We start from the raw sequence: 24,978 nt of genomic DNA, 5'->3' as shown, positions 1-24,978 counted from the left end.
TTACTCCTCCTGGAGGCTCATTGCGCGTCATCTGTGAATCAGGATGGGCCCCAGCCCCAAGGGGAAGGAGATGATTGTGATCGTCTCCGTCCTGGTCGGCCTCACGTGCTTGAGTATGACCCTGCGGTTTGTTGCCAGGGTCAAGCGGCGCACTGGTTTTGGAGTAGACGATTGTCTCTGCTTCGTGGCTGTTGTGCTGATGCTGGGGATGTTGATCGAGCTGATCTTGTGTAAGCTTCTGGATGCTCTGAATAGCCTCTGCCTGACTTTCTGGAATGTCTCAGGGTGTTCCATCGGTGGTAACGGCTACCATATCTCTGATCTAGATACTAGGACCATTGAGTTGTTCTATCAAGTGCGTGTTTTCACACAGGATACATTATTCCCGACGGCCTTGGTCTAAAGCCCTCACTGAATTCACTAGATATTCCTGTCCAGCCAATTCACCTATTTCGTCTTGACGCCTCTAATCAAGATCTCCTTCATCTGTTTCTACCGCCGCCTCTTCACCACTAAACACTTCCTCCGCTTTACTTTGGGTCTGAATATCCTCATTGCCGCATGGTCTTCGGGTATCTTCCTGGCCTGTGCATTGCAATGCCGCCCGCTCCGCGCATACTGGGACATCAATGTCAAGGGACGCTGCTTCAGCGCGACCACTTACATCATTGTGAATCAGGCGTTTAACGTCGTCATGGACTTTGTCATCCTCGCAGTCCCGGTACCCATGATCTGGAGACTGCATCGCTCATGGCAGGATAAGCTGGCGTTGAACGCTGTTTTTGCCCTGGGCGGATTGTAAGTTGTTATTGTCTTCTTGCTTACAGATCCTTAATCGATGATGAACAACGTCTGATATTTAGCCTTCTTACTAGCGTGTGCTTCGCTAGTATTTATCGAATAATAGTATTATTCTATATCGACTTGAAAGACGTGACATGTGAGATTCTCTGTGGCAGTGACAATGCCTCTGCTTCAACTGGAAGCAAGTTGACTATGAAACTAGATACCATCTACGACGCCACTCTATGGACTCATATCGAGCCATCCGTCGGGCTAGTCGTTTCCTGTCTCCCAATCATCCGCGGAATGTTTCCACGATGTACATCGGCGGGTCAGAAGCAACGGACAAGGTCCAGTTTCGGGCATTCTTCGACTGGCACAACTTTGTCTGGTGATATTGATCATGAGTGTTTTGATGGTCGGAAAGGACTACGAGGCGGGTGTGCAATCAGTGGAAGGGCCTGTCATCGGTCTGAAAATGCGCTCGAGCTCGAAAATATAAGAGTGACGACTGATATAGAGGTGCAAATTGGGTGATTACGTGGGTGTGCGTTCGTCCGATATGCGCATGCTTGAACCGTCTGGAGAAACGGGATATTATTATTATACCCTGTAATCGATCACGGCCTATAAAGATATAAGTAAATCATTTAAGCTCCAATATGTCGCGATTCAAGCTTTGTCAGGCATTTGCTTGTGGGTTAAGTAGCCCTAGCACCAGGGAAGGGGATGAGTGAGAAGGATGTTGCGGACGGTTCATATTACCGATAGCGCGAGCACCTAGACCACTCTCCCTACGCCGCTAAAGAGGATTTTTCGGTGCTGACAGCAATGTGACTTCTACAAAAGTAATCATGGTTACACCAAGGCAGATGCGAGACTGATGATGAAATTCTAAATAGAACTGTCCAACGTCAACAAACACCGCATGAGCTAGGTTACATTCCTTTCAGATCTCTGTACGCTTTCAATGTATCAGTCCAGGCTAAAAGCAAAAACATAAAGGTATGCAGTGGAGTATCAATGGCTTGTTCTTGTAGCTTTCGACGAGTGTCGCCAAAGACATGTCGCGATTGTTTCCCAGAAGCAGTATTCTCCTAATGGTTGGAACCGGAGATTGCGCCCCAAGCCTAAGTTACTAGTAGGAATATACATTTGTCTAGGATAATATGTTGTGAGCAGCCTGCTACTATATATCATGGTGGTGTGTACCAACTTAATATGATATTGGTAAGACTGCACGATTATAATGCTACAAGCTTCCAAACTACACCCCTATCTCGGAGTTCTTTATTTTAGTCATTGATATTCTCCCAGTATACTCAATATCATCATGAAAGTGACTCAACATGCCAAGAACCTAGCTAGCTAGCTAGCTACCACTTGAAACGGGGTCTTCTAGGCCTTGGAGAACCCCTTAGCGCCCAAAGATACAGTTCTCGGACAGCCAATCCGGTTAGAAGTCTGTATAGCTCCATCGGAGCACTGAGTCAAAGTACGTGAGTCACCGAGTTGTCTTTCCCCAGACTCCATCTGGGGCATCCAAAACTGCAACAGGAAAGAAAGCCCAGCTGCGGATCAGGTGACTTCCCCGTAGCGAGCGGCGACGAACTAAGCCGGAAGCGGCAAGGCCCGCGCCTCAGGTGATCTCCACGTCCACGGAACGCGCTGCCATTGACCAATCAAATGCCCGGCAATCCGACATCGGCCGGGGAGTTGCAGTCCAACTCCGGATCACGTGTCTCAGAGCAGGCCGATCTCGTCCCCAGCAACGAGTTTATAAAGTTGCAACCGCTGCTTCCCTCCTCCTCTTCCCTTTTCCTCTTTCCCATCCAATTTCTTCCACTTCCTTTTCTTCAATTTCACCCTCTCCCCTCTCTTCTCACATCCTCTTCACACAATGGCCTCCCGTGGACTTCCCCGTGCCCTCCGTCTGGCCCGCGTCGCGGCCCCCCGGTCCGTCGTGACTGCCGCCCTCCCCCGTCCTTCCCTGGCCAAGGCTGCCTCCGCCGCTCTCCCCCGTGTGACCGCCACCCCCGTCGTCCCCTCCCGCGGTGTTAAGACCATCACCTTCGCTGATGACAAGGAGACCGTCTACGAGCGTGAGGACTGGCCCCGTGAGAAGCTCCAGGAGTACTTCAAGAACGACACCCTTGCCCTGATCGGCTACGGCTCCCAGGGTCACGGTCAGGGTCTCAACCTCCGTGACCAGGGTCTGAACGTCATTGTCGGTGTCCGCAAGGATGGTGCTTCCTGGAAGGAGGCCATCCAGGACGGCTGGGTTCCCGGCAAGAACCTGTTCGATGTCACCGAGGCCGTCAAGAAGGGTACCATCATCATGAACCTGCTCTCCGACGCCGCTCAGTCCGAGACCTGGCCCACCCTGAAGCCCCTCATCACCAAGGGCAAGACTCTCTACTTCTCCCACGGTTTCTCCCCCGTCTTCAAGGACCTCACCAAGGTCGATGTTCCCACCGACGTCGACGTCATCCTCGTCGCCCCCAAGGGTTCCGGCCGTACCGTCCGCACCCTCTTCCGTGAGGGCCGTGGTATCAACTCCTCCGTCGCCGTCTTCCAGGACGTCACCGGCAACGCCAAGGAGCGCGCCATTGCCATGGGTGTCGCCGTCGGTTCCGGCTACCTCTACGAGACCACCTTCGAGAAGGAGGTCTACTCTGACCTCTACGGTGAGCGTGGTTGCCTGATGGGTGGTATCCACGGTATGTTCCTCGCTCAGTACGAGGTCCTCCGTGAGCGTGGCCACTCCCCCTCCGAGGCTTTCAACGAGACCGTTGAGGAGGCCACCCAGTCCCTCTACCCTCTCATCGGTGCCAACGGCATGGACTGGATGTACGCCGCTTGCTCCACCACCGCCCGTCGTGGTGCCCTCGACTGGTCCAACCGCTTCAAGGACAACCTGAAGCCCCTCTTCAACGAGCTCTACGACAGCGTCCGTGATGGTTCCGAGACCAAGCGCTCGCTCGAGTACAACTCCCAGAAGGACTACCGCGAGAAGTACGAGAAGGAGATGCAGGACATCCGTGATCTCGAAATCTGGCGCGCCGGCAAGGCCGTTCGGTACGTTACTACCTATCCCCCATAACAACTTATATACCAATAGAACTTTTCACTAACGTTTCCATTTTTACAGCTCCCTCCGCCCCGAGAACCAGAAATAAATCTATTCATAATGTGTTATTAGCATATCCCCGGTGGGAAAAGTTACGATGTACCATGATCTAGGGAATTGTTTTTATTCGAGTTTCTTATTTTAACTGGGTTGTATATCGGGCCGGAATAAAATTTTCTTATTCTTTCTCCAATTGAGCATCCTTGTGTGGAGTGGTAGTTGTAGTGGTTGGGACGTAAAGAGAGGTGGTCATGAGTCATCGATTAGGAAAATTGTAACTAACGAGCGGCAGATCATCCGGGGCCAGATTTCCCCGCGATCCGATCTACAATGACGATGACTTTCTGCTTTCCTCACAATCTACAATTCTGCTGCGTAGCAATACAGCCAATAGGATGAAAAGGAAGGGTGTAATGAATACAATCTATACACAATGCAGCCGAACACCAAATCTATGTATTTCAACGCTTTCATGTCTTCGCTTGGATATTAGACAACGGTATATGGATCTAACCCCAGCATCATAAATCCAATCCTGCAGCCAGCCACTCACTCCACACTCGAGGTTCACTAGTCACGCGCTTTCCTTCTTAGTGCGGATGGCAGGTGCAGGGGCCGGGACAGGGTTGGGGTTGCCCTTCCACTCCAGCTTGCGGGGCTTCATGTACGCGGCCAGCAGCTCGTCGGTGACTTCCTTTCTCTTCTCCTGGAACGCCGCAACGTACTCCTGCAGCACCTCGATGGTCATCTTCTTGAGCTCGCCGGTCAGGAGCTCACCGCTCTTGTAGTTCTTGTAGATCTCTTCCAGCTTGGCGTCGTCCTCCTCGAAGTAGGTCAGGTAGACGTAGGAAACGTCAACGTCGGGGTTTCCACCAAGGCGGCGGTGGTCCTCGATGCTCACTTGGCCACCGCTGAAGGCGTACTTGTTGATCTTGGTCTGGATTGTGCATGGTCGGTTAGTATGTGGGTGGGACCAATCAGTGGGGGCTAGCACTCTTACCTTGATCTGCTTGGGAGTATCGGTCATGAAGATGGCCGAGTTGGGATCGGAGGAGGACATCTTGCCGCCTGCTCCTTGCAGGGCAGTGAGGAACTTGGAGTGGATCAAGGCGGGCTTGGGGGAGGGGAAACGCATGCGGTGGGCGTTGTCACGGAGCAGGCGGAAGTAGGGATCCTGGTCGATACCCATAGGGATCAAGCACTGAATGTTGGCAATCTCCTGGGTGCGCTCGGTGGAGGGTTCGTCCTTCCAGATCTCGGGGTAGGAGGTAGCGAAAGCGGCGACACACTGAAGGGAGGGGAAGAAGATTCGACCGATGTTGGTGCTGCAATTTATTAGTCTCCCGACGAGTGTATATGGAATAGAAGGATCAACATACCTCTCGTTGAAGCCGAACGCACCACGGACTTGGTTGAAGGTGACCAGCTTTCCGAACTCCCAAGCGTTCATGAGGAAGTGGTTGCTAACGTACTTCAAGTCGCTGTAGATGAAGGTCTTCTTGAGATCGAATCCCAGGGCGATGATATCCTTGGCGTTCTCCATGGCGAAGTGCATAGCATCCTCAAACGTTATGCTATCCTTGAACAAAGCCTTCTCGTCGTCCGTAAGCATGAAGACCAAGGGGACGTCGAAAACATCCTGCAGCCACTTGGTGAACTGCAGGGGAATGGTGTGACCCAGGTGCAGACTGCCGGTACTGGGACCACGACCGGTGTAGAGGAAGAAAGGCTCGCCACGCTCGTAGAGGGTCAGGATGCGGTCGAAGTCGCGGTGACTGAAGAACAGGCCGCGTCGGAGCCAGCGATGCGGCTTGTGTCCGGTCACCTTCTCGAAGCGCTCGAGGAGCTTGTCGTCAATAATGGAGGTGTTCCATTTCCTGAAATTAGAGGTTGTTAGTGGGTTGTTGCGCGGACACAATGAGCGCCTCAATGGCGGGGTAGCACATACCGACAGATGGCCTCATAGTTGATGGCGACCACCTCTCCGTTCTCGTCGCGGGCACCCTCCACGGACCAAGGATTGATATCCTGTTCTTGCGCAGTGTGCGGCTGCTCCTCGGCCATGCTTGCAATCTGTTCTGGGACTGTGGAGGGGGTTAGAGAGGAAGCGCAGCGAGGGAAAGTGAGTCAGGGAGCGACGAGATGAATCTATTCAGTCTTTCTTTTGCCCCTCCTGCCCTTGCCCGATTCGGCCGCGAGTCACGTGGCGGGGAAGTGCGGCATGACAGCGCGCTAGTCCTAATCGGGATTGTTGCTATCGGAGTAAAATGACTGTCCAGCATGCGCCACGCAAGTAGAGACAGCATTCTGCAAATGCGATTCGGTTCAATTAAAGCCTTGACCTCAGCTAGAGTTCTGAAACCTCATCTCCTTGCATTCTCCCACTCTCAACTGCGTTGGCGCAATGCGGGGGTCCGATGGCGGAGATATATCCCTTCGCCGACTCGGATGCCGCTTATCAACCGGCCATTTCCCCTCTGCCCTTTCTCCGCAACTCTTGGAGAGTACCACTATAGAAAACCCTCAAACTACTGGTACGAATCAGTCTATACACGACTGAATCTCTCAAAATGACAGACCCTTCGGTGCTCGTGCAATCTTTGACCCCTTCAGCCATCCATGAGGCCTACTCCCTCATCCAACCCTACGTGCACCGCACGCCTCTCCTCACTTGTCAAACCCTCAACACCATTGCCTCGGCGCCACAATCTCCAGAGGCATTGAGCGGTACCTCCTTCGAGGGCCAAACTCCTGCCAATCCCAAGTTCCGTTTCTTCTTCAAATGCGAAAACTACCAACGGATAGGTGCTTTCAAGGCCCGGGGCGCCTTCCACGCTCTGCTACGACTCATCGCCGAACGGGGTCAGGAGGATGTGCAGAAAAGGGGTGTTATTACACACAGTTCTGGTAGGTCATCACTCTCGCCAGTCAACAAGATGCAACTTGAAGGGAACCACGCAATATTCATCTATTCATGTAGGAAATCACGCACAGGCTCTCGCTCTGGCCGCCTCCACTCTCGGTGTTCCCGCCTACATTATCATGCCCAGTATTAGCACCCCTTCTAAGATCGCTGGGACGCGCTCCCACGGTGCGGAGGTAATTTTCAGTGGGTCCACGAGCGTCGAGCGCGAGGCCGTCGTCGCGGATGTGCAGGCCAAGACCGGTGCAATTCTGATCCCACCCTATGATGACTTCAATATCATCTGCGGCCAGGGTACCACCGCCCTCGAACTTGAGGAGCAGTACCGGGAGCTGGTGGCTGAGAAGCCCAACCTGAGCATCCGCCAGGGTTCCACGGCTCTCGATGCTGTCTTCACACCCATCGGTGGGGGCGGTCTCAATTCCGGTGTTGCAACCTTCTTCTCGGACAAGACAACTAAGGTGTTTGGTGCGGAACCCAGTTTCGAGGGTGCAGACGATTGCCGGCGCGGACTGGATGCCGGAGAGCGGGTTCCGGCAGTGTCCACACTGACCATCGCGGACGGGTTGCGGACACCGGTTGGCTTGTTGAACTGGGAGGTGATCTCGAACCGGAACAAGGTCGCTGGCGTATATGCTGTGACGGAGGAGCAGATCAAGGCGGCAATGCGTCTGGTTCTGGAACGCATGAAGGTAGTAGTAGAGCCAAGCGCTGTGGTGGGTTTGGCCGTTTGCCTGTACAACGAGGAGTTCCGACGACTGGTCGAAAAGGAGGCTCCTGAGGGCTGGGATGTGGGCATCGTGTTTAGCGGTGGAAACACCACGGTTGAGGCCATTGGAAAGTTGTTCAGCTAAGAAAGCATTTAGAATCTGCTGCGGGACACGGTCTCAATCACATCTGTACAGTGTACATAGCTAGATGAGAAATGTATCAGCCAATGTCGACCCCATCTCCTCCTATGCGAAAGGCGAATTTGCCGCCATTACTTTGTTTCAAGCCCTCCAGCACCCGACGAGGCCATTCCTCGCGTCTCCATTCATTCACCCATCCGGAAAACCTTCCGCGACTGACAATTTCTTGTCGACGAGGCGCTCCGCGCTGCGCATTCTGCGCAGTCATGGTAGGCGGAAAGGGGCGAACTGCATCACGTTGAACAACAATTCGCAGAGTAGGAAATCTACCCCAAGGGGCTGGAAGAGCAGGCCCAAAAGAAGGCACCTTTGCCACGGAAGGACCTGGGGTATACAGATCGTAGGGTCCTGACGGTGTATACGCTGGGTTACCACCACGAGCACCGGGGAATCTTCCCTGAACAGTAGTGGTGTAAACCACCATACAACCTAAAAGTCGCTGTAGTCCTTTCAATTCTGCTATAAATGCAGCATAGAGATCTGAGATCTGGAACCGTTGTTTCTGAGTACGCTCATGCTCCGGGTCAGCATGGGCGCGCCCGATATCTTCCACTCGGGCAATTTCGTCCTGCAATTTATCCTGCCATAAGAAAGCACTGGCACTATCAAGATAGATAGTATGCACCGGCCGGGTGGAAGATAAATGGCGAGATAGATCAAGTACGTATGCATCCAGATGCTGAAGTGTAGCAAGGAGAGCAGATGACGATTGTGGGCGGAAGACGTGGACATGTTGCAAACTGATGACAAGCATACTTTCAATTTCCTCATTGCGAACCTCGGACGTCCATCCAGGCGATTCCTGGGCCAGTGCGTTAATATTGGCGTGCACGATCCCTCTCAGCACTGTTCTAAGCCGCTCAGCATCAAAACGGCCGTCCGTGTCAATAAATACCACTGCCGATTCAAGCCCACCGAGCGGGATACCACGGAACAAAGATGGTAAAATAGCAACTGCAGCGAGATAGTACAGAAGATGCGACTTCCCGGCTGCAGACAGCCTGCTCGAGATCTCCAGGACTGGTTCTGCGTGGTTTGGTACCACCATCGGCAGACCATGCATGCCTGCATGCTCATCGTTGATAAGTTCGCCTTGAGCTGGGTGCTCGCCCTCAGGATCATCCATGTAAGCTCCCTGAGCATCCCCGGAATGGTCCTGCGGCACATGCCTTTCCAGATGCATGTCTTGTGCAGCAGGGACGGGTGTTGTAAAGACACCCAGAAGATCATCAAGCACCTGGACACCCAGTCTGGGCCTCAAGGCGTTACTATTGACAATCCCATGTGATAGGTTTCTTAGGTCATGCAGAAGCTTCTCCTATTAGCAGGCCTTCCAGCAAATTTTTAGAGCAGTATCCACAAAGAACATTAAAGATATGATGCGGAATCATGCAGTGAACTGAAACACCGACCCATACATACCTCGTCGAGTCTCTCCTCATGGACCTCCCCAAGAAGGCCTCCTCCGAAGTTAGCAGCCATTTGACACAATTGTAAATCTCCAAATGAATGTGACAAAGTCCGACATTTTCCGGTATAAAAGTGTATAAGTAGTAGTCCCGTAGGAGTTGATAGAATGTCAAAACTATCGCGGGCTGGCCCGTTGCGACGATAACTGGTAGATGGATCGCGGCGCCGGCGAACGCGAACGCTTCCGCTCCGTCCACTTTTCTTCCTTTCCCCAATACCACCTGTCTTGCTCGTCATTGTCGCAGCAGCACATGAAATCAGCAATCTGTCATACTTAGAGGACAGTACTCAGAGTCACAATAAGAGGAATTCTTCGCCATGGCTCCTCTTGTTCCCGTTTTCTCCGCCGAGGCCCTTCCAGAGCACGTCAACATCGTCACGAAGAACTTCCAAGAAAAGCGTCGCAAAGGCGGCCCTGTCGAGCTGGAGAAATGCAAGCTGCTGGAGATGGTCCAATACTCCTGCAATCCGCCGCAAGAAGGGATTCCTAAGCCGGGCGTGGTGAATTGTAAGCCGATTGTGAGGCTGTTTCGCCGGTAAGTTACCCTCTCGCTATGAGTTTAAGGAAGGATTCAATGCTGACGTTTACTTCATGCTAGATGTGCTGGCGGATTAACGGTGGAAACGACTGCTTGGGAACCGATCAGGATAGCGAAAGAAGAGGAAGAGCGTAAACGCGCTGCGGAGAGCAGCTCAACGGCCTGATGGGACTCTCCTTTCGATTACTTGCATGGCGAGGAGTTAGATTGGCGTTCAGACTACTGAGATCACAATGGCAGTTAAAGCTATGTGATTAACCAATTGAGTTGCATTATTGACATCCTGCTCCATGGGTATCTTCTCGGTTATACTACGATGAAAAAGCTGAACGCCTGACGCCTCTGCCTATCCTACACCCTATGATGCATTCACCCAGCTATCCACCCTCGACATGTCGGGCGTATCCTTCGCACTTGATAGCTTGTTTTCTTCCGTTCGTCGACTCCCAGATGTGGGCGCCCGTCGCCACAAGTCTCTCTCGCAGTTGATGATAGGAGGCAGCTCTATGTTTAACGGCAGCTTCGAGCGGGATGGTTTGGCCTCTGTATCTGCACCAGCTCCCGAGTCGATCTCCATAGGACCAGCAGAACCAGGGGCCGTCGCAGGCTTCTGCATCTTCTTTGCGAGAGCTCTGATCGTCTTCTCAAACATTCCATCCATGCTCTCTGCTCGTCGTCCCCATTGCTTCTTATCCCGGACCGATGAGCCAGAATTGTTGTCTTTGAACGCTGCACGAGCCAACTTGCGCAAAGCTTCCTCGCCATGTCGACCATCCTCCGTTGCTCGCTCTCGAATGACGCGCGGATCTTGCTCTCGTTCCGTGAAAACCGGCGTGTGACGATACGTGTGTTTACTGGGAAAATCGGGGAAATGTTTCGGTATATGAGCGTTGTGGACGCGATCGTCTTCGCCGCTGAGCTGCGGCCCTAAAGACGGCAAAGTCTTGAATGAGTCCTCTTCCGGCGGAGGGCTTGGTAGGAGGGTGGGGATAGGTTCGATGTTTGGATGGCGTTTCACGTGCGGAAGGAGGTCGCCGACAGGCACGGACTGTCTTTTCAAGGCATATTCGAAATCTTGTGGGATAGGTTGTATGCGCCGGCTGGATAGCATCGCTTGGCGCACATATGAGGCGAATCTCAGTAGATCTAGAACCAAATCCATCAATATCATGAACATTTCCTTCTGAGACCTAATCTTCCCAACGTACATTCCTCCGTTATCCTGCGAAAGGCGTCCAGCGCTGCAGGGTCGGCGATATCAAATCCGCATTCTTGTAGATACTGCCCGATAGACCGGTTGAGGACATGGTCGATGCAGGCCTCGTCGACAATAGCGGGTTCCGGCAACGCTGGGGCGACCGGACTTTGTAGGCGATGATGATGGTGATATGGGCGTTTCGTTGGTTTTACATCAGGAGCGTCTGCACCTTCTGGTAGGGAGGAAGAGGATCGTTTGACAGTGGGTTCCGAGGAGACCATGGCGCCGGTGGTCTTGATGGATGAATGGGGAGAGATCCAGAAACGGCACCAAACACAAGAACCGCGTGAGGTCACGTGCTTCTGCCTCAGGCAGAACAACCCTACAGCAAGTCACTCAGCTTCAAGTGCTCAATTAATCAGATAATACAGAATTAGCATAGCAATATGAATTGCAGTTAAATTATAATATGTATTCTCGTAGTTAAACCCAATCATAAGTCGCGTAATCTATTGACCATCAACGAACCGTTCACAGACAGCAACCCACCTTCAAAGTCAGGCCACTCACAGCCGTCGCTTACTACTCGCCGGCCCGGAAAGCTTCACCTCGACTTTCACTCTCGACATCACCGCTCGCTTTCCCTCTCCTCTCCTCTCTCTCTCCGCACCCCCCACCACAACCTTAGCAGGTCAATTCTTGCGCGAATCTCCTCTACCAGTTCCTCAGATCCTTCTGAAGACACTAATACATCACAATGGCCTCCGTTGCTCCCATCACCGGCGTACGTCCACCCTTCTCCCACCCTATCCACCGGGCTCTCATCCACAACCCCATGGCCCCCAGGTTGGAACCCTATAAACTAACATTTTGCGATATAGATGCTCCGCCGCACCCTGGTCCTTGACCTGAGCACCGCTTTCGGTGAGTCCGCCTACGACCCCGCGCTTCCATTGACCCGAGATGTCTTCATATGATTCTCCTACCCATATATCCGATTACACCACATTACCTCCCTCCGCGCGCCATATACCAAAGCGACCCAGGACAATTGATTGACTGACTGCCTCGCAGGTTTCGGTACCACTTTCGGCTACCTCTGGTGGTACGGTACGTATACAACAGACCATCAATCCTTCCAACAAACCAATCAATCATCCACATCCCAGCGGTAACAATCACTAACAAAGCACCACTATATAGGCTTCCACCTCCCCCGCGTCCGTGCCCGTGACAACTACTACACCCGCCTCGAGGCCGAGCGCGCTGCTGCCCAGCAGTAAATTTCGCACCGGTATATGACCACAATGCAATCGACTTCGCGCGTTGATTGGTGCCCAATGTGCCCCCGTTAGTTATGCCGGATGGAACCGGGATGCGTCAGCTACAGTGATTTTGGGGTGGAATTCGGGGATGTGTAGCTGATAGGATGTGATTGATATTGTTTTGTTGTCTGGTATATTGCGTGGGTTGGGATCCAGTTGATGAAGCGGGTTGAGTGTTTGTGTGCGTGTGTGTGGAATTGAAAGAATAGAAGGGAAGAAAGAATAACGTTCCTCGGTATTTTTGTCTGTTGTATATACGCTTGTACTCATACATGCGGTTGTTTGAGAATTATGTCGGTTGGTCTTGTGTTTTCCGTAGGGAGACTAGTGTGCTCCGTAGCTCATACTCCAAAGGTAAGATTGATTACATCAAGTACAGTGGTGTTTTTTTAAAGATGTGTTCATTTCTTTCATAAGCAGGGAATCTATCCAGTCGCTAATTAATCCAAGTGGAAATGTAGGCCATGCACGTAAAACTCCCCTAATCAACACACGACACACACTGCATCCTCCACCATTATACCCCATGCCCATCAGGCAAGAGCACCTAATTTCACTACCTACCAACACAGGGCAGGCCAGGCCACCATTCACCGCATAACCCGCTCATACTGTATCCCCCTCACGCTACCACCACCCATAGACGTCCTGACGTTGCGCTTGAACGCTTCCCGATTCTGTCTCAGATCGTCGGCGGCCTCCTTGTTCAGCGGATCGGAAGCATTCGGTTCCAGGAAGAGGAACTAAGCAAGGTAGAAAGATCAGCAAAACACCCTCCAAAAACATCCAAGCCCTCGCCCTCTCCCCAAAGCAACCAAAAACAATACAGAAAGGGAAGAAAAGAAAAAGACATACCTGCATCCCCACAATAACAGCATTCAGGTTCAAGACAGGCTTCCAATCCTCCCTCAAAATATTCAAGCACACATTTCCCTCGAGATCAATATTCGGATGGTAGATCTTCTGCGTGCACTTAACCTTCGGCGGATCATGCGGGAAATTCTGGTTAACCGTGAAGTTGAAGTGGAATGCGCCGCCCTTGTACATGCCCTCATCCGGCTCGATAGTGAGAGTGAAGTTCAAGATGTCGTCGGGGTTCGGGAAGGACATTTTCATTGTACTTCCGAGGGTGAGCTCTTGCAGGTCTGTCTCGATGTTGATACATGGTTAGTTATTAACGTCCTGGGGAGGGGTGTGGTTTGAGAAAGGGTAGGTAGGTAGGGAGGGAGGGACAGACCTCGTTGCACGCGCAGCTGGGCGGCGGTGACCTTCTTCTTCTTTTTACCAGCAGCTCCTTCGGCATTTTCAGCTTGCTGCTGCTGTTGTTTCTGTTTCGAGGGTGTTAGTGAGGAGGGAAATGTATGGGTTGGTAGGTAGATGGAGTCAGTCGCGACGTACCATCGACCATATCTTCAACATCGTGGCTGATCTTTTGCGGGCACGCGATCACCTGTGTGCGGATTTGACAGAATATAGAGTAGTTTGCAGAGAGTTGGGTCTAGAGATTGTCGTATGGAATCGCTATACCCAGAGTCGTCGTAGTGTTGAGTGGGCGAAGAGGGGAGGAAAGGCTGCGGGGTCCTTTCGTTGGCCGGTACGACTATTCTCCACTTCAGCGTAGAGCAGACCGAAGGTGACAAGACAGAAGGAGGCAGTCCTTTATCTCAGCGTAGAGAGGTGGAAGATCACGACAGAAGAAAAGTGCTTGTATAAATGCGTGCAGAAAGGCACCGAGAGGATTATCAGAGACAGGTGATAGCCGGACTGCCGCAGAGAGCGGGCGGCGGCCTGACGCCATGGCCGACCCATTGCACCACCGCCTGCCCATACCAGTTGCCACTCGACACGCCCATATCCACGGCTTTTACGTTCTCTCTTTCTATCGTATATTGTATGGCCATGCCACTTTGATGTTATTATGAGGGTTTCATTTTGAACATTATCTGCGGGAATTTCCGTGTAAAACAGTCAACCGATCGCCTTCCACGCCCTTGAATACATCCCATTTCTAATGCGCTAAGAGTCTACAAAACATTGTCGTGCCTGCAGTCCCTCTGAAATGTGCAAATCCAACCTGAAACAAAACACGGCCGAACCTGGGAAACAAAGAATAAACATCGTATGTAGAATACAAAATTGCGACAAAAATGTGCCAAGAATAACTCCACGAGGCCTCTTCCGGCCATGAGCAAAGCACCTCTCGTTGACAACTTTTCGTTCATTATGCTGCGCACCTTCTCTAGCGGCGGGCAAAGCAACACATCACACCGGTCTTACCCAGGAACCAGCAGGCTCCGATGAAGCGGAAAAGCGCAACAACGGCGTTTGACCACAGTAGGGCCTGGAAGAAGCGTGACGTACGATCGGTGGCAGAGTTCTGGACCAAGCCGTTAGTTTTGTCTTTTTGGGAATCAAGACTTCGTTTGGTGTAGGGGATATACGTACTGTGAAGCCAAACTTATCCACACCATCGCTGGTGATGCAAACAGCCATTAGAGCGTTACTGAAGATCCAGAACGTCACCAATCTCGTACGGAAGCTCTTGTACGAGTCATCCAAACTCTTCTCATCCTTCTCCACGGGAGCCACATATGGTGTCAAAGCACGCTTCACCGTAGCTTCAAATTGGCTGTCAATATCGGCCTGAGGCTTGTCAATTTCCTCAATGACGGTCTCCTTGCCCCCTTCCTTGGTAGTCTTCGCGGAGGGAAGAGCATCTGCCTTATCAGAACCTTTGGTACCCCAAGACACATCGTGCCAGTTGCTGAAGGCATACACGTTGAGAATGTTGATGTAAGAAGACTGCACGGCCATGTACTGAGGGAACGAGGTGAACATGTGCCACGGGTCCATGTACATGAACGAAGCCACGAAGTAGAGACCGAAAGTGGCAGCAAGCGCAATGATAATGATACCGGCACCTGTCGACCCGAAGAACGAACCAAGGAACGCACCAACACCGTGCGTGGTATCAAAGTCCATCGGAGCACTGCCACTGAAAGCGCGAACTACCAGGTATAGTGCATCGACGACAACGTAGAGCTGAATGATACCGAAGACAACGAAGGATGCGAGGTACGAGAAACGGGAACCTTTCGGGCGATTACCCAAAGCGAGAATGAACTGGAGGAGCAGGAAACCAAGGTAGGCATATTTGACAATCGTGTTGACGATGGGAGTTGCCGTTTTGCCAAAGGGGAAACCTGTGTGACCGTTGCTAGCGCTAGGAGTACCGACCAGGTCCATGATGACCGATGTTGTAAGCCAATAGGATGCTGGTTGCCGAAAGTCAGTAAAAGCTCTCAAGTTTATGCTATAGTCGAAAAGGACCACGAAACATACCCAGAGAGAACCATGTAAGAATAGTCGAGAAAGTGTTGTACAACATCTGAATATGAAGGAAGAACATTCGAATGATGTTGTGGCCACTCTTATACATCCGTCCGAAATGCATGAGCGAATAGATACCGGCTGCGAAGGATCCGTTCAACCAACGACGACGCTGCGAGATGAACTCAGCAGCACCTTCAGGCACGTCAGTTTCACCCTTTGAGGCTTTAACGTATGACAAATGCCATTTTGAGCCAGCCTTAGCAACCAGCTCGAAACACAAGATACGGTCCTCGGCCAAGAACATGTTCTTCTTGAAAATGTTCATTCCCTCGATACCCTTCTTGCCCAGCTGTTTGGAGAGCGTATGATCACCATGGAAATACTGCTCCAGTGGGCGGCCCATGATGGCACGGAATCGGTATGCTGAGAAAGCACCAGGCAACACACTGACATAGCCGAAAGAACTCTCCAACGGCTTGTCGAGGATGTTACTGATTTTATATTCGAAGTTCTGGGCGGCAACGAGAGGGTTGATTAGGTTTCTCCAACCCTTACCCAACATGGCGTGAATTTCACCACAAGCACCTCCGAGGTCCTTGTCGTTGTAGAAGGCCTCCCACAGGGCCAAGAGTGACTTGTGACCAGGCTTGGTACCAGCATCGAGGAGAATGCAGACCTCGGGGTTCAGGATACGGCCGAAAGCGTTGAAAAGCCATCTATGAGAGTTGATCTTCTTGCTGTTCTTCTGCTTCAAACAGAACATCATCTGAACAGGAGGTAGTGTGCTGGGACCGTCATCTGTCGGGCGAATGAGCTGCTGGTTGGGGGTAACGGATAATTGCGTCGTGTATTCGAACTATCAGCTGTTAGCAAAGTCCCCATGTGTGTATTCTAGGATTCCGCGTACGATATGAGCAACGGTTTCCTTTCCATCAACATCACGCTTCATGACACCATCCTGGTAAATACCAACGGTGGCCAGGACATCCAGCACATCCTTGTCACAGGGATCAATACCATCAAACACCAGGCAGACCACAATCTTCTGCCAGGCTGGCCCACCCTTGTTCCAGAACTCAGACTTCTTCAAGTTCACAATGTCACGAATGTTTTGCATCACACCATGCAGCGTACGGGCTGTAAGCGTCTTATCTTCGTTGTAATACGTAATAGCAATCAACAACTCGGTGTGTCTGTTGTACATGGCAGGACGAAGGTTATAGCCATTATGAAGGGTAAACTCGTTAGGATCACACGTGGCTGCGGTGTCTATACCAAGGCAATTCTCCGTTAGTTCCGAGCAGCTGCATGATTGGGCCGTGCGGTAACTTACATCGCATGTGTGTGAATTCTTCGCTTCCGCCCTCCAGGTCGTTCCTATACTTTGCCTGGATTGCATTTTGAATAGCACTAGGCACCGGGTAGTCAACACTCAGGACTGAGCCCTGCACAAGCTTGACCTTTCTGGTGGCGTAACGGCGCAGGCCACCGCCGCCACCACTACCAGCACCTCCAGGAGCCTGTCTCTGGCGCCAAGCCTCTGTTGACGAGGTCTCGCTACGAGCATAGGGCGAAGCAACACGGCCGGGGACGCCAAAGGCAGTCGCGGGGTTCTCTCCAGACTGTGCAGAGTAAACCGAGCCACCTGCACTGTAAGGATCATGATAACCCGCATCGGCAGCATATGTCTCGGTCAAGCTGTATCCAGAGGTGGGCCGAGCCGGGGACAGATTGCGCTGCTGGGGGTCATCAAAGGGACCTGTGAATGGGCCCGTTTGGCTCGATAGCAGTCCTCTAGACGCTTCTTCTTCATACTAGAGATCATCCAGATTCTCATGTTAACTGATTGTTTTCATACAGACGCAACATCACACGGCCACGAAGAATGAAGACTTACGTTGTTGCCGGCTGGTAGATCCTGAAGCCGATGCCCACCGTCATCGTAGCCGGGAGGCGAGTGATTACCAGTGCCTTGGTAGGCCATGGTTGATGAACGAGATTAAAGTCGTAATATGTGTGAACTGAATTCGACGCTCAAGCAAAGCCCCGTGGGAACAGAATGCAAGGATGGCGCAAGAAGCAATGAGGCGTGAGGGTATCAGGGAAACAAGGAGCAAGGAGTGCACCGGCTGGGGAAGTCAGACAACGGAGCAAGTAAATAAAGCGGGCAACCACCCCAAGCGGAGGGAGGAGACAAACAAGCGCTCAAATGGCCGGGGATGCGCGAGAGGGAAGAAACGAGCGAAGGGGAAACGAACAGCTGAAAGAAAAACTGGTCGAGGGGCGCGAGCAACAGCAGGAACGTGGAAAAGCCGCCAGGGCTGAGCAGAGGTACCTTGCGATCGCAGGTGATGAAGAGTGAAGACGCTCGGGAAGCCCGTCTGACCGTGGCGGACAAGAAGGGTTGGGTTTGGTGCAAGGTTTCCCAAAACAAAGCTGGGAGGGGCAGGAGGAGATGGGAAGGGAAAGAAAGAGGAAGAGAAGTGAGACTGGGCGGGATGGGGATGGATGAGCGAGAGAAAGGTCTCAGGATAGAAAAGGGTAAAAAAGAAAAGAAAAATAGGAAGAGAAGGGAAGAAAAGGGAAAAAAGGCCCAGAAAGACGCGACAAGCTGAGAGAGACAGCTTTCCTTTCAAATGGTAAGGTCAAGGGTCGCCCTGGCGGTTTTTTTTTGGGGTTGGCAGCGTTCGAGACGGGGGCAGCCTTGGGGGGGTGTGGGTAATTGGATTCCTAACCAAAAGGCTGGATACAACTGAGATCTCCCTGCGATCACGGCGGATACCGATGATGGATGCTGGCTTACTAGTCGATCAAATCCTAATTATTGTCACTTTTTTCTCATGTCTTACTTGTTGGCCCTTTGGTCTACAACCTGAAAAGTGAAGATGAAAGAGTATTCCTAATTATTCACAGGTTCCTGTCCTGTCCATTCAGCTTTGAAAAAAGAAATCCAGACACGCCTTGTTGGGGGGGGAATGTATTGCTGGGCTGTTTGACCATTTCCTTTTTGGTATCCCCTCATATTTCTTCTTTTGACCGCAAGGTTGGGCAGGCTATTGCCCACGGATCGTCTCCTGCATCATATTCTTCCATCTTTCCTTCCAGACTCTTTCTTTTACTGTGTACTCCGTACAGAGCGAGCAGAGCCACTCGCAGTAATTTTTCCGTCAATACATAACGCCCCTGACTGTTACAAGTTGAGGGCATTGTTCTGCTCGCTCCCCTCCTTGGCTCTTTGCTCCGCACTTCCAGTGTTATGTATTTAAAATTATCAAGGGTCTGAACCCTGATTACGGGCCAGTGGATATGGACCCTGGTCCACTTGAGTTTCTTTACTTTACCGAATTACCCTGAAAACACTGCCTTTCCCGTTCGGTATTGTCACCGTATCCCTGCCAGGTACCATGTAATACCTTCCTTAGTCGGTGGCTGTGTGTGGCATGGCGGTCAAGGTACTAAGTCTACACCGTGTTCTATTGAGGAATCCGATGGATATCATTCTTGCCACTCATGGCACTTCTTGCATTGCTATCACGTCCCGGTCGTACCATGCAGTAGCTATCAGTCGCGTGCTGTAATAGCATCCAACAATTGGCAATAATGATGTCGAAGCATAGCATAAGGTGGCTTGACGATAGGGATTCGAGATAACTTCCAAGGTTCTGTTGGCCTCCAAAGTATGGGCATTCCACATCCCTCGCCAGCATAACTGACCACATACAACAAACAACATCAGCCACCAATAGTCAGCACTGGACGGACCCTAAATCTCCAGATTCAATTCCTCCCTTCCTGGGAAGATTTTAGATATCGCTTACCTAGAGAGCTGTCATTGATCTTACATAGTAGATTGCTTGTTGCCGGACTTGAAACGCCGCCCCCAAAAAGTGCCCCAAACCGCCCCCCATAGTGCCAGCTACACTGTTACTACTACCCGTCTGCCATAGTAACCAGTAGGAAAAGTGACCTATCGGAGATCGGAGAACCTATAGCGGGTGGTATTGGAGAGGTTTGGTATCGCCGAAATACAGGACATACGGCGAATGTTTCAGGGGGCGGGGCTCACCCAAAAAGGTCTAAACTCCTAAAATCCCCAGCCAAATATAGGCTTGTGGAGAACTCAAGTCTCCCCTTCACTAGGGGCCTTAAGACCGTGTTTATCAGCCGTTGGTCACTCAGGAGCCACCAGCGACGCTAGCCTGGAATCCTTAATTTTGCCAAGGTCACACTGGATCACTGAAAGACAGTCAAAGCCCAATAAGCGGTTGGAGGGGTCATGCTCACTGGTCAGCCGCGGTTTCAAAGCGGCTGGCAAGTGTTGAGAGTAGGACTGATATTAGGTAATGGCCAGCATGTCCACACACACACACACCCTTTTCTTTTTCTTCTCTCTTTTTCTTTTGCAAGCCATCATTGGATCTCACTGGTCAGCTCTCTGCCATGGTCAATGATCATCACTGCCACAGAAAGCTATGGCGCTCAGGGGACTAAACCCTCATCAGGGTTAGCTTCGTCCTCTCTACATCCTATCTTTAGCACCCGGTGACAACACAGTCTCCCTTGTCCCGTGAATCGCGAGTCAGACAATGTGGCACCCTCCAAAGACGCGACAAAGTCACCCAGAATTTCCCCTGCTCGCGAATCGGCGTCCCTGAAGCCCTGGGCTGGCAAATTTTGCCTCTTATTTGACTATATTTTGAGTAGCACATGAACGGCGGGAATCCTGGTTCTCTTACATCAGAAAAGTCGCCACGCTGGAAGGTCGTCGGGTAGTTCCGCTTTGTATGAACCTTAGAATGTGATTCTTCCTTTACGGGTTACAACCGCCATTACAAACTCTGGTCACACTCCATCCGCTGGGCTGTCGTAACCTAATCAAATTAATACGATCAGATTGCAACGTAGTAGTAGCGTGGCTTAAATGAGGAGTAAACAAGTAGTAAACACCTTCATAAAAACCGTAATGTTATCCTATCTATGCTCAGCATGTACTCACAAACTTAAATCTCCGAACGCTGAGTTGTCCCGCAGTATACATACTGGGCAGCGAGGAGAGTTGCTTGATGCAAGATCACACACACGCGATAGGCTCAGATCTATACACATGTGAAAGCCAAGCAACTGCATGTACTCGACTGTGCGTCGCGAAGGGGGCCCTACTGCGGCAGTGTATATACATGGTAGTTATTCCACTGCAGCCACTGGATCCGGTTACTAGCGGCGGGATATATATAGAGCAAGACCCTCGGTACCACTACTATCACTTAGTCCCAAAGGCTAAGCGCAGAAGCATTCACTATTGGCCGCTTGTCTCGGGAATGAGAGACAGATCGTCAGCGGCTACTGAGAACTAAAGTAACGACTGTAAGACATAGAGCGGTGTATTCAGTAGGATACGGATAATCCTCTACACTAAACTATAGCACCGTCGGGGCGAAGCTCAGGGGTGGTGTAAAATCGCACACAATAAGTCACAGAAACGGAAAGCAGATACAGGAGAAGTATGCACATCGTAATGAGCGACGGACGCAGTCTCGGGCTGTTCTGATCGTGCATGACTCGTGCCGAAGTTCTATGCATGTACCCTTTTGCATGCTTCGGGCACTGCTGGATATGCGTTGTGGTGGATGCCGGTTGTGGTAGATGCTTATTTGTACTAGTTGCTGTTTTTATCATGGCAGTGTATAATGAATTAGCGTGAAGCCCGTATGTCATGGACGAAATTTTGAAACAGGTCGAGTTTATCTACCAATAGTAGTAGTTGGATTTACATTATTATAATTCATCTTTGTAGTACTAGTATATATTTTGGGTGGTGTAGAATTTAGCGATAAGTAGTCTTCCACACTTATTAATCATATGGTGAAATCAATATTCACCACAAATTATTATACTAGATATCACATCTACTATTAAAATATTTAGTTTGTTGTCCCACATAGTTCTTCAATTCATTCCATTATTTGATTGTAGATTAACCGGATAGTAGCTTTTGTTTACTACTTGACTCAATCCAGTTTAATAAATTTCTTGGCAGTAATGTCAACAAAGTCTACCCTACTACACAGTCTCGGACACAAGGTAGCCTCTGATTTTCTGTACTTGTTGCTGTTGCAGAGATTGGTTTGCGTCCTTTACACAATCAGAAAGTAGTATAAAAAGTTTCTGCCGCGGACAGTTTGCCAATCCTTGAAATTGCTATCCCTTCCCAACACGCCACTTAGGTCTGAGATATCTCGCGACTCTTGTGTTGCGCAGCTGCATGGTTAAACCACTAGATTGGTCAAACATCATCTATCCGGCCTACATCTTCCGCCTTGTGTAGTATTATCTAGTTTGTTGCGGGGTCCTCTCCTCGTTCGACAATCAATCCTCTTCATCATATTCTACGTACAAGGTAACATCTTGCTGAGGGCACCTTCCCAAATGGGAGGGCCATCACACACCTTCTTTTGTGAGCCATGAAAACACTTTGTAGTTAGCATCATCATCATCATCTAGCAGAACAGAATAAAACACGTTTGCTTGTCTTCTTTCCATATAGATTGCGTGTTCGACGCCTCAGATCGAGGCGTATCTCCCAATGCCACGGGCACCTTCCCTTTAGGGAAGGATGTAGGTAGTAGAGAACTCTCCTTTGCTTGTTCCACATGATGTATCTATCAAAGAATCTTCCTAAAAAAGATGAATCAGATCCTTCGTCGTACAACTGTTTGATTTCCTCATTAGATCTCTAGAACGATCCTACGGACCCCTGATCGGGAGCCTACACGCTGACGGCAGCACCCAAGCTGATCGCAGCACATCTTGCCATCGACTGAGAGACCTAAGGATCGGGCAGGAAATGTGACCCATGACTAAGCATCTACAATTTGGTCCATGATGTAGTAGTTAGCAACTGTTGCAGTACTGACAACCACCATCTAAACTGTAAGTGATCAAGCTCACGTCACTATTAGTGTGAAGCGGGGGTATCCTCTGAAGTGAATGATACTAAAACCGAGCTTCGATGCCTCGCACTTTCCTAGATTCGATTTTCTTGCAACACAACCATCTATCGACTTCCAATATGCTCGATCTTCCAACCTCCAGCTCACAACAACCCAACATGCCAGGTCTCACAACTGGTGTTATAGCACCACCAGCTCCTACTCTCAAGTATGACGGGTTAAGGAAGTTTACCAACATGTTGAAAGAACACCTATCGGAAGGGACCAATATTCTCGAGTTTTCTGAAGTTACCAAGGACGACTTTTCTGTTCTATCGTCAAGCAAAGCCCGACTTAGCTATGAATTGGGGATTGCGCAGACAGGCATATGTGCTGTATTATTTCCAGTATCTTATGCGCGGGTAGTAGTCTTTCAACAGCACCCGGCTGATAACCATTTAGATAGTACTATATAATGTTGGGGACTTACTATAAGCAAGCACACGCTCATCATCATTCTAGCCTTCTTTTTTTGCGGCTTCTCATTAGTAGTACCTCAATAGTCAAGTTTAGTCTTCAATTGCCCCATGACTACCCCTCAAGTAAACCCATACAGCTTCCCATATCTGGCTAGCACTTGGCAGCTAATACAGCATCTCTAATAGGATAAACTGAAATCACCATGGTAGACACCTAGTAAGCCATAATTGAAGGATTCATGCACAGGTCAGACGAAAGGCTTATCCATAAGGGGCCGTAGTTACAGAAGAAAACACTAATGGATACCCATGAATACTGCATAGTCCTCTATAAATATCCAAGGAATAGTTATCGTATGAAAGTCTACTCAAATAGCCGAATGATACTATTCAGCAAATCATAAATATAATATGATCATTATATTGGTCAGGTATACCTTATGAACTTCCACCAAACTTCTGTATCTAGTCTTATCTTGATAATTAGTTATAGCTTAGAGACACTAACTAACAAGCACTAGATCGATGTCAGGGGAAGATGACGCTTTGTCAAGCCTAGGGCCAAATCATGCCATCTGACCAGTCAGAGACACGGAATTTGTTTTCAGGGGATGGCCCCAAAGATGGCCGTGGCCCCCTTAGACCAGCTAACAAACTGGGTCTGTAAGTAAAAATGTAAAGAATGTGCAGAATTCAGTCCTATCTTGCGATATTTGATAGTCCAGTCAAGTTGTGGTGGATGCTATGAAAGAGTTGACTGTTGGAAGATGGCAGGCTAGGCACACGCCAAGAGAAAAGGGAGACAGAGGATATGACACTATTGAAATGTCATTCTGTCACATCAATAATATGCTTATGGTTTGACAGCCTATGGAGAAAGCACAGATCTATTGAAGACTCGGCATGAATATTGATTAATTCCATATCCACCAGATAATATGGACACTGGGGGCCATCGGGACCCAAGTCCGGCTTATAGCAGCAGGTGAAGAAGTGAGTATTGCTGTGTATACAAAGTACGGTTGACCCTGAGGCTAGAATTCACGATAGACCCTTCATGTTATTTTATGTTATTAAGCTTCTAGCCCACATCATGTAAATCTCTGCCAAAGTTGAAGATAATAACGGTCAGTGATGGCATGGGGCTGGTCTGTCAGGATCGAGACCGGATGACGCGTGGCTTGAGCCATACGAACCCGCCCATTAGCGTTTGGCCGTTCTTATTAGGCCTCTCGAACATGTGTTCCTACAGTCTGGGTGATGAGTCTACCTACTCCTGTATGGAAGATAATCTTCACCCCCAAATGAAATAAAAAAGTTACTCTTGGGGCTGACAAGTCCCACCATAGACCTGACTGACATCTGGTGCTATGGAAAAGGCCAAGTCCTTTCAACGGTCGGCTTTTGGCGGGAATGGCAGACTAGCTCAAGTGCCGGCTACAGGAATAGGCGAGAAGAAGCAGAATGGGCATCTAATCTCGATTAATGAGTTAATCAAATGGATCATCTTGTCTGCCGTGCCTGAGGCTGCGGGTGGGTGCCCAGCGGCCTCATGATTCGACCAGACGTCCCGTGTTAATTTCCGGGCGAAGGAATCCAACGTGGGCTGGAGGTTCGAGACCATCCAGTCCAGGCACGGCCGGCCGTGCCTGGCACACATCCAGAGAATGGTTGGTTGCACTTGAGACACCCGACGTAAGGAATCATGGGGCATGATGGGAACCCTCCTCCACCGTTCCGTATCTGCCAGGGGGGTCGGGCTTGTGTGGTAGGCATCTTTGTTGCAGCAGTGCACAGAGGCATGCACATACAGTACTAGGCGACCGACCCGTTCATGGGATTATTCTGCGAACCGCCCCCCTCTCTCTCTCCACGGTCGGTTGGATAGGATTTCCATTTTCTCCTCTTCGATTATAATTCTTCAATAGTTTGATCAATTTTCTTTCCTTCCGTAGAAG

General features: G+C 50.4%; 11 protein-coding genes across 11 annotated transcripts; 7 read left to right on the top strand and 4 right to left on the bottom strand.

Annotated features, from left to right (window-relative positions):
- Positions 1-43: 43 nt before the first annotated feature.
- BDQ94DRAFT_179223 (uncharacterized protein) lies at positions 44-1,285 on the top strand (the record flags this gene model as incomplete). Its single annotated transcript, XM_026773317.1, has 6 exons — positions 44-230; positions 285-355; positions 425-798; positions 876-940; positions 1,007-1,133; positions 1,192-1,285. 6 exons carry the CDS (start codon positions 44-46, stop codon positions 1,283-1,285), a joined length of 918 nt encoding a protein of 305 aa, XP_026625865.1.
- A 1,398-nt stretch (positions 1,286-2,683) lies between these two features.
- On the top strand, positions 2,684-3,962 carry BDQ94DRAFT_171042 (Ketol-acid reductoisomerase; the record flags this gene model as incomplete). The annotated part of the gene is made up of 2 exons (XM_026771630.1): positions 2,684-3,861; positions 3,935-3,962. The coding sequence occupies 2 exons, from the start codon at positions 2,684-2,686 to the stop codon at positions 3,960-3,962; spliced, it is 1,206 nt and encodes a 401-aa protein (XP_026625864.1).
- A 316-nt stretch (positions 3,963-4,278) lies between these two features.
- Positions 4,279-6,040, bottom strand: BDQ94DRAFT_41481 (tryptophan--tRNA ligase WRS1). Its single transcript, XM_026775708.1, has 4 exons — positions 5,862-6,040; positions 5,293-5,790; positions 4,914-5,238; positions 4,279-4,850 (listed from the first exon to the last, which is right to left on the bottom strand). The coding sequence occupies exons 1-4, from the start codon at positions 5,975-5,977 to the stop codon at positions 4,488-4,490; spliced, it is 1,302 nt and encodes a 433-aa protein (XP_026625863.1). The 5' UTR covers positions 5,978-6,040; the 3' UTR covers positions 4,279-4,487.
- A 129-nt stretch (positions 6,041-6,169) lies between these two features.
- On the top strand, positions 6,170-8,051 carry BDQ94DRAFT_145141 (threonine/serine dehydratase). Its single transcript, XM_026766580.1, has 2 exons — positions 6,170-6,820; positions 6,894-8,051. The coding sequence occupies exons 1-2, from the start codon at positions 6,484-6,486 to the stop codon at positions 7,688-7,690; spliced, it is 1,134 nt and encodes a 377-aa protein (XP_026625862.1). The 5' UTR covers positions 6,170-6,483; the 3' UTR covers positions 7,691-8,051.
- On the bottom strand, positions 7,767-11,235 carry BDQ94DRAFT_179222 (uncharacterized protein; the record flags this gene model as incomplete). Its single annotated transcript, XM_026773316.1, has 5 exons — positions 7,767-9,042; positions 9,516-9,763; positions 9,835-9,918; positions 10,130-10,902; positions 10,965-11,235. 5 exons carry the CDS (start codon positions 11,233-11,235, stop codon positions 7,767-7,769), a joined length of 2,652 nt encoding a protein of 883 aa, XP_026625861.1.
- A 476-nt stretch (positions 11,236-11,711) lies between these two features.
- On the top strand, positions 11,712-12,237 carry BDQ94DRAFT_171036 (cytochrome c oxidase subunit VIIa; the record flags this gene model as incomplete). Its single annotated transcript, XM_026771629.1, has 4 exons — positions 11,712-11,738; positions 11,836-11,878; positions 12,029-12,064; positions 12,158-12,237. 4 exons carry the CDS (start codon positions 11,712-11,714, stop codon positions 12,235-12,237), a joined length of 186 nt encoding a protein of 61 aa, XP_026625860.1.
- Positions 12,238-12,606: 369 nt separating this feature from the next.
- BDQ94DRAFT_145132 (NEDD8-conjugating protein UBC12) lies at positions 12,607-14,104 on the bottom strand. Its single transcript, XM_026766579.1, has 4 exons — positions 13,678-14,104; positions 13,517-13,607; positions 13,135-13,424; positions 12,607-13,022 (listed from the first exon to the last, which is right to left on the bottom strand). The coding sequence occupies exons 1-4, from the start codon at positions 13,696-13,698 to the stop codon at positions 12,870-12,872; spliced, it is 555 nt and encodes a 184-aa protein (XP_026625859.1). The 5' UTR covers positions 13,699-14,104; the 3' UTR covers positions 12,607-12,869.
- A 43-nt stretch (positions 14,105-14,147) lies between these two features.
- On the bottom strand, positions 14,148-18,307 carry chsG (chitin synthase class III). Its single transcript, XM_026766578.1, has 6 exons — positions 17,510-18,307; positions 16,946-17,426; positions 16,520-16,881; positions 15,622-16,468; positions 14,725-15,554; positions 14,148-14,656 (listed from the first exon to the last, which is right to left on the bottom strand). Exons 1-6 carry the CDS (start codon positions 17,594-17,596, stop codon positions 14,519-14,521), a joined length of 2,745 nt encoding a protein of 914 aa, XP_026625858.1. The 5' UTR covers positions 17,597-18,307; the 3' UTR covers positions 14,148-14,518.
- BDQ94DRAFT_145126 (uncharacterized protein) lies at positions 17,948-18,307 on the top strand. Its single transcript, XM_026766577.1, has one exon. The coding sequence runs from the start codon at positions 17,964-17,966 to the stop codon at positions 18,225-18,227; it is 264 nt and encodes an 87-aa protein (XP_026625857.1). The 5' UTR covers positions 17,948-17,963; the 3' UTR covers positions 18,228-18,307.
- Positions 18,308-19,763: 1,456 nt separating this feature from the next.
- Positions 19,764-20,555, top strand: BDQ94DRAFT_145124 (uncharacterized protein). The gene has a single exon (XM_026766576.1). It carries the CDS (start codon positions 19,889-19,891, stop codon positions 20,156-20,158), a length of 270 nt encoding a protein of 89 aa, XP_026625856.1. The 5' UTR covers positions 19,764-19,888; the 3' UTR covers positions 20,159-20,555.
- Positions 20,556-23,981: 3,426 nt separating this feature from the next.
- On the top strand, positions 23,982-24,489 carry BDQ94DRAFT_145122 (uncharacterized protein; the record flags this gene model as incomplete). Its single annotated transcript, XM_026766575.1, has 1 exon — positions 23,982-24,489. A coding segment is annotated over exon 1 (169 nt), but the record flags the coding sequence as incomplete, so codon positions are not given.
- Between the last annotated feature and the right edge of the window lie 489 nt (positions 24,490-24,978).

This window comes from Aspergillus welwitschiae (genome assembly GCF_003344945.1).
Source record: "Aspergillus welwitschiae strain CBS 139.54b unplaced genomic scaffold BDQ94scaffold_18, whole genome shotgun sequence".
In the NCBI taxonomy this organism is placed as follows: Eukaryota; Fungi; Ascomycota; class Eurotiomycetes; order Eurotiales; family Aspergillaceae; genus Aspergillus; species Aspergillus welwitschiae.
Note: the sequence above shows the minus strand (reverse complement) of the source record. Positions and strands in the feature narration are given on the sequence as shown.